General features: G+C 32.7%; 1 protein-coding gene across 1 annotated transcript; it reads left to right on the forward strand.

Moving 5' to 3' along the window:
- Positions 1-324: 324 nt before the first annotated feature.
- Positions 325-11,923, forward strand: LOC133201061 (uncharacterized). Its single transcript, XM_061336865.1, has 15 exons — positions 325-402; positions 1,342-1,464; positions 1,576-1,689; positions 5,831-5,908; positions 6,161-6,285; positions 6,375-6,461; positions 8,254-8,346; positions 8,836-8,949; positions 9,190-9,403; positions 9,595-9,738; positions 10,228-10,313; positions 10,806-10,876; positions 11,078-11,163; positions 11,260-11,554; positions 11,831-11,923. The coding sequence occupies exons 1-15, from the start codon at positions 336-338 to the stop codon at positions 11,913-11,915; spliced, it is 1,782 nt and encodes a 593-aa protein (XP_061192849.1). The 5' UTR covers positions 325-335; the 3' UTR covers positions 11,916-11,923.
- The last annotated feature ends 354 nt before the right edge of the window (positions 11,924-12,277 follow it).

The raw sequence follows: 12,277 nt of genomic DNA on the forward strand, positions 1-12,277 counted from the left end.
CTACACTCACATAACCAGCATGAGACAGATAGGAGGAAATTAAAAATAAGGAAGAACATGGTTGAAAAATAGTTAAACGATATTTTTTCTTCTATAAAATTTTAATCGCGGTTTAGATGACTTAAGGATAAAACGGGTAAACTATGCAGAGAAAACTTGATCTATTTTCCTTATATTACATCTACCAGTGCTGTATTTCATAATAAGCAGTAATCGTTTGGTCGTCTTGTATGAAATACATGCATAGGCAAATAGATTAGTCATAGTATTATGGTATGCTAAAAATGAATTGAAAATTAATTTATTTATATACCTTTTTTGCAGGGACTTCTTGAATGGAGTTGGGATTCAAAAAAGCACAGGAAATATGGCTTGCACAAGCAACTGTCGATGCTCAGAAAAGTGAGTTAAAAATACATATATCCTTTTTGTATCTAACGATGTTTAAAAGCTTAATTTTGATTTTCAGTCTATCAACTACATACATAGCTTTTGTAATTAATAGTACTTAATCGAGATATGTGTACACTTAATACAACAAAAAGCTACATCTATGCTAATAGACGTTTGTCAGAACATAAACATATCACCCAACCCAGTTCTCATTTTCTTTTTTTCAAATGTCATTTGGGTTTTGTGGCTTGTTTGTTATTCTTTTTTTTTTTTTTTTTTGCTTTTGCTTTGTTTGTTTTTCTATTTTTTTTGTTTTGTTTTTGGAGGGTAGGGGGAGGGATTGCTCAGTTAACCCATCAAGTCCTTAATATATAAACTCCAGATTGCATATGGTACTTTTTCAAGAGTAAATGAAGAGTTTCTTGACTTTGAAATTTCCAGTATTGAACTGAATTTTAACTGCCTGTAATTCTTGTTTTGGATTGATCAATAAACACTGAACATCAGTAATGCAGTTTAACTGCAACATATATAATATATGATAGTTTCTCTATTCAACGTATCATTAAATATGTGATTTTTATCAATCAATGATTCTTTCATACAGGGTATAAGCTAAGATATCCTAAAATGCATATCCCAATCTAACTTTATATCTATATCAAAAGTATACCATGTTCAAAAATTCTTCCTTTTTATTGATAGTCATTGCTCAGTCTTACCTGCTAAATGATTTGTTGCTGAAGAAAGTACAAGATAAAAACACAGAGAAATAGCAAAATGTCAGCAGACTTATCTTTGAAATTCTCTGTCTTTGATTAATTTTACAACTGAACAAATGAAGGGATTGCAAAGATCCATGTAATATACAGCAAATTTTTATATTATTTTTTACATAGCGAAGTCTTTTGAGTAATAACTATTCAAAAAAATGCAATACTATTTAAGATTGTGAGTCACGATATCAGCAAGGCAGGGGACCATGTAATATCTTCATCCTTGATACCTCTTCAAGCATTGGAGAGGAAGGATTCAGACAAATGAAGAGCACATTTAGTCTAATCCTTGATGGTATGAAAAAACTTTATTTCTTAGCGCAAAATACATGTGTGTCGGTTAAACGACTGTAGTTATATTTTGAAAGGATTGAATTTCATAATTCATTTATTTGTTGTGTTTCAGAATACGCGAACCATCCCGATATTGACGAAAACGTGGCTGTTATCGCCTGTGGACGAAACACAAGATATCACTATTATTATTCTAATAGATACATGGACATAAAACGTTCTTTAGGTATGTATAAACAAAATAAATAAATCTTTAATTACATGATTCATTGATAGTTTTTAATTTTCTTCTTTTTGCTATTGTTCTTTTTTTTTCTTAAACACACTTCTTTGGATAACAATGTCCATTGGATATTTTTGAACAAATGAATTAATATGTTAATCAATATATTTTAAAGGATGACATGTAACCGGTAAACTGGTAACTCGGTCCGAATAATGATAATAGGCTAGTAAAGCTTAATCGGTTAGTCGAAAAAATTAAAATACGGTAAAATTTGAACGAAATTTCCTTGAAAGTAAATTTAAAAAAAAACCTAGACTAAACATTGATAAGTTAGCGAATTCACACTTCTATTTAATTAGTGTTCTCTGGGATACTTGGTCAGGTTGCGTAAGAAATGTTGATTTCAACAATTATTGTACTGTTTATACAGCATTTCATGGTAAAACCCGTCCTGTATATCTTTAATGTGATAAAAATTAAATCACCGAAGAGTACTGTGAACTGATTATAATGTGTATCTTTCCCCGTCTACCAATTCCAGTGATATTTCAAATGATGTTACATGTATTAAACAAACTATAAATAAAGCGATAGTCCAGAGTAAGTTCTGACTTGGTCACAGCATGAACATGTATCTGTTCATCAGCTTTAGAGCACTTTGGACTATTTTTGTTTTCTTCTTTATTACCTTGAATGACTTCACTCAACGCACGTTTTTGGACAGAAGTTGTCCTTTTGTAGCCCCGAACTGCATTTGACCTATAAACAATAACTTTTGAAATTAACTGCTCATCAATACTAGGGCTGGGACGATACAACTTTTTCTATATCGATACGTATCACGATATTTGAGCCAGGATACGATATGTATCACGATATGTTTAATTGGTTATAAAATTTTTATTTTGTATTGAAATGAACAAAATGTTTCATCACAAATAAGAATGATTTATTCAAAGAAGTTGTTTTACTTGTTTATCTGTTGTTAAACTAAATTGTTTTACACAAGTGGTGTTAATTATTACGTATCTCATATTAATATTTATATTTAGCATTTTTATTTTATATATTAAACCCAAAATGTTACGTAAATAAAGAAAAACATAGGTCAGAATTTTTTTTGCGATATTTCGATATTTCTTCATATGTATCGATATGCGTATCGTCCTCACACAGAATCGATATTATCGATATCTCGATATATCGTCTCAGCCCTAATCAATACATTCATGATACAAGCGTGTAGCGGCAGATGCTCACAAGGAAATCAATGGTTAGTACAGAACCCATGCAGACCTCCATCTTTACACAAAGCTAAGACCAGCATGTTTGTGTCTTCCAACTGATTGAGCAGCATATCACATACATATATCTCGTATATTTTTCAAATGTGTATAAATATAAACGATCACATTCCTTTTTAGGCGGACGCTTTCTTTTTGTTTTTTAATTTTGTTTTTAAACTTAAAATTAGTACAAGCTTAAATTATGAAAATTCAAAACTTCCAAGCCCATGCAGTCAAGTGAAAAATACATCAGCAAGTGTCCGCCTACAGAAAAATGTGATGCTTTATATTTATATCCACGTGAAAAATATACGGAAGAAACGTGTATGTGGTATGCTGCTGAAGCAATTGGAAGATACAAACTTGCTGGAATTGTCTCGACTTTGAGTAAAGATGGAGATCTGCGTGGGTTCTGCACTAACTACTCTTTGAGAGCATCTGCCGCTACACGCTTTTATCATGAATGTATTGATGAGCAGTTAATTTCAAAAGTAACTGGTCATAGGTCAAATGCAGTTTTGGGCTACAAAAGGACAACTTCTGTCCAAAATGTGCTTTGATTGAAGTCATTCGAGGATATAAAGAAGAAAACAAGAACAGTCCAAAGTGCTCTAAAGCTGATGGACAGATATGTTACATGTGTACCGTAAATATGTACTGCAAATGATTTGTTTGATTTCAGTTTATACATTTTGGGAAACCTTTTAGAAATTCTTCATTATAAGAAAAGTCTTCATTCCTGAAAAATAATGGAGGTGATTTCAATAGAATGACGTCACTTGTGGATTTTAAAAGTGGGTCAATATCCGCATACCTCTCTATTCCTTAAAAGTAATGAGTCTCCGTCCCTTCGGGGCCTTAAAATATATTAGTTTTAAAGAATGGAGAGGTACTCGGACATTAACCCATACATAATTTCTATGATATTTTAGAAACATAGGTAATCAAAGATTACGAAGCTCACCTCGACGAAGGTTATCTATAAGTAAGGCAAATCTCACATCATATTTTTTCTAGTTAGTGTTCATCCCAAGATCAATATCCATACAAGTTTGGTTTAAGAAGGACTTATAGATACTTGGAAATAGACCTGCTCAAAAAACTTTTAACCTGTTTACTAATCAAGAAAATTTGGTCAGTTCCAACATCCAAAGCAAGTCTGGAAGTTTTCATTCTTAGATGCACCATCCATGCAAGTTTAATCATACATGCCATAATATTATATAGCTACTCCAAAAACATTACTCTGGTCACTCATCTGGAAAATGTAGGTCAGATTCAGAATCCAAAGCAAGTCTGAAAGTGTCCATCCTAAGATACATCATCCATGCTAATTTGATTAAAATATGGCTAAAATTCACTCATCTGGAAAATCTAGGTCAGATTCAGCATCCGAAGCAATTGTGGAAGTGTCCATCCCTAGTTGCATCATCCATGCAAGTTTGGTTCAGGTAGGGCTTATAGTTACTTGGGAATGGACCTGCTCAAAAACTTTAACCTGGTCCCTTATCTAGAAATTCTAGGTCAGATCCAGCATCCGAAGCAAGTGTGTTAGTGTCCATCCCTAGATACATTATCCATGCAAGTTTGGTCCAGATAGGGCTTATAGTTACATGGGAATGGATCTGCTCCAAAAACTTTAACCTGGTCACGCATCTGGAAAATCTAAGTCAGATCCAGCATCCGAAGCAAGTGTGGTAGTGTCCATGCCTAGATGCATCATCCATGCAAGTTTGGTCCAGGTAGGGCTTATAGTTACTTGGGAATAGACCTACTCCAAATCTAGGTCAGATCCAGCATCCGAGGCAAGTGTGGAAGTGTCCATCCCTAGTTGCATCATCCATGCAAGTTTGGTCCAGGTAGGGATTATAGTAACTTGGGAATGGACTTGCTCCAAAAACTTTAACCTGGTCACTCATCTGGAAAATCTAGGTCAGATCCAGCATCCGAAGCAAGTGTGGTAGTGTCCATCCCTAGATGCATCATCCATGCAAGTTTGGTCCAGGTAGGGATTATAGTTATTTGGGAATGGACTTGCTCCTAAAACTTTAACCTGGTCACTCATCTGGAAAATCTAGTACAGATCCAGCATCCGAAGCAAGTGTGGTAGTGTCCATCCCTAGATGCATCATCCATGCAAGTTTGGTCCATGTAGGGCTCGTAGTTACTTGGGAATGGACTTGCTCCTAAAACTTCAACCTGGGACGCCGACGCTAACGCCAACGCCAACGCCGGGGGTATAGCATAAGCTCATCTCGACTTCGTCGAGGTGAGCTAAAAAATCATTCTCTTCTTTCATTCCTTTCCCTCTTGCAATTTTAAAGGAAAAAATATATATAGTATTCTGATAAAGCATAAAGCAAATATTGAAAACCTCTTATTTAATCTCGTGAACATGAATAGGGATTAGATGGAAAAAAAAAAGTCAAAAAATCTTTAAACGATTAACAGGTTAATCGGTAGAAACGTCTTGCGGTTAACAGATTGGTATATCTGTATTCGGTTGTTGTCCGTAATATTTTTACAGTTTTCGTTGTAAATGAGCATTCTCGAATAGGTTTATCAAACATAGAAATCTTGATTCTAGGCCATCTTTAAAAAAAAATGTTTGGTTGCCCTCTCCCGACCTACTCAAAACTTTATTTTACCTCCTGGAAGCAGGATTTTAATGTATTCTGGACAATAGATTTTAAGAATTTAGCATTGGAATTTTTTTTATAATAAAAATTTTCTCACCTACCTACCGACCCAATTTTTCATCCTGAGTTTGGAGAGGGCAAACAAACGTTATTTTAAAGATGGCCTTATTAATTTTTCATGGCATGACTTGCAATTAAGTATATTGATAATTTTAGATGAATTAGAATTTGGAGGATTATCCCCTCTTGTCGCTGCATTTTTTCTGTCGTTTGGGGCTACTAAAAATGGTGCAGGTAGATTTTGTTTATTTACCATCTTTAGTTCTTACGATAATCAAAGTACTGAGAATACTGAGAAGAACACATATTTTTGTTGCATAAAATGTTTGTTCTAGTGCGCAAAAACTGGTATTCTTTGGGATAGCAGGGCTGTTTTTTTTTTTTTTTTTTTTTTTTTTTTTTAATTTTTTTTTTCTGAAAGAAGAATTTATTAATCTATGAATTGATGTTAATACACATGTGACTTCCTGAAAAAAATTCTTTCAGGTCATACAGCAAGAATTGGCAATTTTCACGTACGCCCAAGAGTTATTTTATTTTCGGACGGAAAACCCACAGATTTTACACGTATGTGTGATGAAGATGACTCCATTATCTACGAACGAGATGAGGTACAATGTACATTTTGTGAAAAATATTATTTAAATTATTTTCTGCTGAAAAATTCTAAGCTTCATTAAAAAAACATTGAATTTCGTAGGAGAAAGGTAATTTGCACCAGCTTATCAAAGACATCGGAAGAGTTCATCCAGTATTTTGTGTACCTGTTGGAAATAAACCAGATTTGGTGATTATTTATAATTTTACTTTTAATATGCGGTATTGATATACGAGGGCTGTTCTGTATGTAATGTGCATTGTACCACAGCGCGATAACGTTAATGATAATACTCTTGAATAGCTTTATTCAATACATTTCCAAACACGAGCTTCAGCTCCACATAATTTAAAACTTATAATCATTTCAATAGAGCCAGTCGTTGACCACTATTGTAAAAATGCTTGGTAAACGGGTTGAGAATATTGAAGAAATTAGAGCTTATATAAAAGATCGCAAAAATCGGTCAATCGGTAATGCAGATTTTTACTGAACGGGGGAAGTTTATGAGTCTGATAAGGTATCTTATGAAACGGTTCGTAGGTAGAAATTTCTGACTGGCACAGAATTCGACGTCAAAGATGCAGCAGAATCTGGCCGACCTGTAATTGTAACAGGCAAGACAAGGCAAATGTCTCAAAAGTCAGGTAAATAATTGAAAGTATGTCAAATACATGATTCGTGATATTGCCAAAGTTGGTGGCATATTGCTATCGCGGGTGCAGTTCATTTTGAAGCCTATTTTGAAAGTACGAAAGATTTCTGCTGGATGGATACCGCATTAATTGACAGATGACCAAAAACGGATACAAGTTCAAACCGCTAAGCAATTGATCAAAATGTTTCCCAAATTATATCAAAGACAATTTGTAAACATTGTTACTGGTGACGAAATATAGGCTCACTATTTCGAAGGACAAAACTGTTACAGGTCGGTTTAACCAAGATGTTATACTAAAAAAGACCAAGAAATATTATAATAAACGACACCCTGTGTCAGGATTTATTCATGTTCATTTACGTCATGATAATGCTCCATTGCATACATCTGAGCTTGTGAAGCAATTTTTGAAATCGGAGAAGGTTACTGTCTTGTCACACCCATCATACTCTCCATATCTTGCCCCGTTCGAATTTTGCCTTTTTCCAAAAACTTAAAAAGTTCGTATCTGGTTATCGTGACAGGTCCTCACAAGCCCTTGGCTCAGCCATCAGTCAAAGCCTCAGAGGTTTACCTAAATCAGCGTACTGTGAGGCATTTCAGAAATGGATTCAGAGATTGAAATTATGTATTTCAAAGTGAGAATATTTTGAAGATATGTAATGTTCATTTCACTATTTGAGTCTAATGTTTTTGAGATATCGGACGATGCACATTACATACCGAACAACCCTTGTAATAATTAAAACATGAGAACCTTCAAAGGTGATGTACATTAGATTGCACAAAAATGATAGTTTGCAATTTCAGTAGGAGTTGTATATTTAAGTTGATAAAAAGAAAATTTGTAGAAGGTAGTCAAGTATCTCTATTTATTACTTTGACGTTCAATTTTACCCCCTCTTAAAATGCGTAATCGATCTCCCCTGGTTTATTGACAGATCATCTTTTTTATTCAAGGAATTGTGTAATCTTATCCCCGGGCTTGGCGATTAAGAGTTAGATTTAAAAAAATCATCTCTAACCTCGTACCATGGACATTTTTCTATCACATGTTTCATACATACTTTTTATGTATCACATTTTTTAATGCTTTTAGACATGAGTCCACTTTTTTTGACTTCATCACTTTTTTGCAAATTACATTGTGACGTCACAACCTTGTGACTTGAAAACAATATCATATAACCGATATTTTCGGTATAAAGGAGTAAACGTGATAAATATTTTTACACTATGAAATACTTCTATTGAAAAATTGCTACTGATTACAAACAGGAATGGAATTTCATGTATTACTCATTTCAAGCATTGTTATAGTCATTTTTAGAGTTTATTTCTGCTTGTTCAAGAGGAGGCAAAGTAGTCTATCCCCATGAAGCTAGACAACTTGGAAAATACACAAAGAATATGGTAATCTTTTTTCTATGTTAAACACATTTTTTAAATTAAACTCTTTAAAGATACAAGTCACTAAAGTAATTGGTTATCTGCATTACAGTATAGGGGAAATAATTCAAACAAGAATAATGCAGGGATAATGGTTGCGACATTGCAGTAATATACATTCCTCGCGTAAATGTATTGTTTTATGCGATGACTGCAAGAGTCAAACACCAGTATTAACAAATGCAGAAAGACATCTTATTGATCATTTTATATCTATATAAAGTATTCCCATAAAATGATTGAGAGTTCGTTAAATATTGTATTATTGGCCCGTATGTTACATTGACGGACGAACATCCTTCTTAAAGAATCTTCAAATAAAAAGCTTTAAAATCTGGTTTTAACTAGATTATTGTTAACGTCAACAGGTTTTCATGAGAAAAAAAAAAAAACAAAATTCAGTGAGTATAAATTTTTTTTTTTACTTTTATCAAGTTGAAAATTGATTTCTAGAGAACCGCGGCATTAATATCGACGTCAATGAAGAATGGAGATGAGGATAGGGAAACTGTGCTCACTCTTCTGGCTTCCGCTTCACCTGATATGATTTTATCGGAGCTGGATAAGGTGACGCAAATACAATCATCAAGGACAACATAAAATTAATATCAGTGATAGTTCTTATTCTTATCCAATCGAAATAAAGTATCACAGTAAAAACGATTCTTCATATCACTGTGTATGCCGAATTGATTAAGTTTCTTAAAATAACTTTGAATAGAATACAGAAAACATATCTTGAATGTTTTTATCTTTATTTAAATTCTATTTGCAAATTAATGCAATCAAATAATTTATGGCATACAGGACGATATATTGGATATTTGCACGAAAAGATCTGCTTACGTCTCAATTTTCGAGATCTTTGCTGAATATGAAGATGATAATGAAGATGGTTATTATCACGAGAGAAACCCTCTGCTACCATGTCTTGGCACAAGAGTTAAAAGGGGACCACATTGGCGCTGGGGTGACCAAGATAGCAATGGTCCCGGCACTGTTATTGGACATTCATTGGATGGTAGGAGGCATAAATTTTATCACCGGGAGGGCACAAACAAATCCCTTTATGAAACCTTCTTTTAAATTATTGATAATCCAAGGTCTTCATAATTAATATCGAAATGAAATCAGTAACTCGGTGTTTCTTCATATTTATTTTACAAAATATGCTTGTATGTGTATGGGTTTTTTTTTGTTTTTTTTTTGAAGGTCGATTGATGGTTGAGTGGGATACTGGTGAAAAGAACTACTATTGTCACGATATTGCTAGGAATATAAATGAAGTTTCTGTCTGCAATGAACCAAGAATTCTAGATACTGAACTTATTGCACCTGGCTGTTTAGTCACCAGAGGTAAAAGTTATGAAAAAATTATATATATTAAAGTGATATATGGCGTATTTTTATAAGTTCAGACTAACTAAAATAAAAAGGATATTTCTATTTGTTTTATTACTTTATATAACGATAGGACTTTCCTGTAAAAGACACAATTTAAATCAATCACGTTTCAAAGATATTAGAAATTTATAACAATAACCGATTTATTTACCGACTCCGCATTTTAATAACAGACACAGTTTAAAGTCAATTTAAATATGGAAACATGAGGTTATTCAAGTTCAAAATCGGTGAAAGTTTTAAGCTGAATGTAAATGACATATGTCATGTTTATCTACACTCCATATCATGATTTTATTTTTTAGCTCAGATACGCCATATATAGCTTTAAATTATTGGTTTAAATTTTTAAAAAATCCTCTGTGTCAGTACGTTGCCTACTGATACGTTTTAAATCAAATTGAGATTCTTTTGGTTTAATGTTATTATTTCCATTCTTAGGTCCTGATTGGGAATGGGGAGATCAAGATGGTGGTGAAGGAAGTGTAGGAACTGTTTACAGAGTCAGAAAAACGGGAAGGGTTCATGTGAGTTCCCCTTTACATCGAGAAGGAAAAAAGTTCGTTTTACTCATATTAAAGCCAACCCTAACAAAAATAAACTAGAGTTAAATATACTTTATGATAGTTAACTATAGTTTACTACAGCATCAAAGTATTAACTGCAGTAAATCAAAGTTTTTTTTCCTATGATTTCAGATTGTTACACTTTATGTTTTCCAATTCATACATGCACATATTTTGACATGAAATGGAAATATTTCTTATATATTTCCAAACGTTACATCATTAGCATTGAACTTAGGGGATTTTAAGAATCACAATCTCAAAAAAAAAAAAAAAAAAAAAAAAAAAAAAAAAAAAAAAATTCTGGAGTAAAGTTTCATAGTAAGTCAGAGTATCAAAGTAATTACTTTACTTAAAAAATGGTAAACTATACTTAACTATAGTAAATTTTGTAAGGGAAAGATTAAGATGAAAACAATAGGAATTTTTTTTTTTCTGTTTGTTCTGTTACAGGTGCGATGGTCAAACGGCGAAAAATGTGACTACAGATTTGGCCAGCACGGGAAATTTGATATTTTTGTATGGTAATGACATATACCTGGTACCTAATTAGAAGTTTTCTTTAAAAAATGAACTACTGGTATCTGCTGCAGTACATGAAATCAGCACATTTTGCCATTTGTATCTTGCACTGTTGAATTTACTGTACAGAAAGCATCGTTCTTAAATTAATTAAACCTTGAATGATTGATTTTGTTTTTTTTTTTTTTTAAATATTTTCACAGCGACCCTTTATTATCGGATGGAATCCAATTGAATGAAGAACAAATTCGAACTGATGTTTCCGATAACCTTCCAACCCCCACAAAAAGTAAATTCAAATTTAGGATTAATAAGTATGAATTTAATGATATAAATTGCATCTTATTCAGCTATTTTTTTTTTTTTTTTTGAAATAATTTTTCAGGTTTCCTAAAAATTGAGAAGAATTGGGACACACCAAGCTTTGAAAACACTTTATCATCCTCATTTCATTTAAAGACTCTCAAAGGACACTATTTTAAGAATGACAGAGTGCCTGATCCCCTGTCAGACTTAGAGGTTGACGGATTGAATGACACTGCTTTACAAAGTGACCAGTGGATGTGGAGAGATTCAAACGGAAAATGGATTCCGTATCCAAGGAAAATAAATCAAAGAATTAATGAATGTTTTAAAAGACAGTCAAAATCCACTGTGATTGTTTCCTTAAATGGAACTAAGTAAGTGTTTTCAGATAAGTTCATCATACGTAGAAATTAATGTAAGTGTCCGGTTAATTGGTTAATTGTCGAACGATATGAATATCGTCTTGTATCTGATATATGTGATCAATATAATTATAAACGGATTTAATAAGCTATTAATAATGAATATCACATCAAGTACATTATGTAAAATGTTGCAGTTTTAATGTGCATCACTTTGTCTTCAATGTTATAATCTTCTTGACAACTGTTATTTTGAAAAAAAAAATATTTATGTGTACTTCTTTTCAGTTACAGGGTTGTCATGGCCAAGAGAATTCAAATCAACCTTGAGAGTAGAGAAACAACAGATATCAAATTAATAAAGAATGAATAATTCATACACTTTCAGATGTTTGTTTTTGCTGTTTGATTTCTTATACAAAAAGAAAAAAAATCTTTTAAAGAAATAATGATATCCGATTCGTCAAGAAAATGACAACGAAGACAAGTGATATCGAACTTGGAAAAAGAAAAAAAAATGAAAGGCTCGAAATGGCAACAGATTTTATATCTTTATTGTAATTTTCGATACTATAGGCGCGCTAAAAACACAGGGAATTGAAAGAAACATTTAAAAGCGTATACATATGAAATCGAAAGAGTAAACCCTGTACTCGTACGGGTTAAACAACTAAAGAATAAACAGAACGAAAGAATGTTCTCAATAGACATTTATATTAAAGAAAAGGATAGGAA

The sequence above is a fragment of the Saccostrea echinata genome, unplaced genomic scaffold (assembly GCF_033153115.1).
Source record: "Saccostrea echinata isolate AGI-Se365-2 ecotype Australia unplaced genomic scaffold, CSIRO_AGI_Sech_v1 ptg000002l, whole genome shotgun sequence".
In the NCBI taxonomy this organism is placed as follows: domain Eukaryota; kingdom Metazoa; phylum Mollusca; class Bivalvia; order Ostreida; family Ostreidae; genus Saccostrea; species Saccostrea echinata.

Excerpts from the sequence above, each read along its gene's own strand:
- LOC133201061 (XM_061336865.1), top strand. The coding sequence starts at position 336 with ATGGAGTTGGGATTCAAAAAAGCACAGGAAATATGGCTTGCACAAGCA. Across the intron at positions 8,950-9,189 it reads TTTTATCGGAGCTGGATAAG|GACGATATATTGGATATTTG; the intron begins GTGACGCAAATA and ends TATGGCATACAG. Across the intron at positions 9,404-9,594 it reads TATTGGACATTCATTGGATG|GTCGATTGATGGTTGAGTGG; the intron begins GTAGGAGGCATA and ends TTTTTTTTGAAG.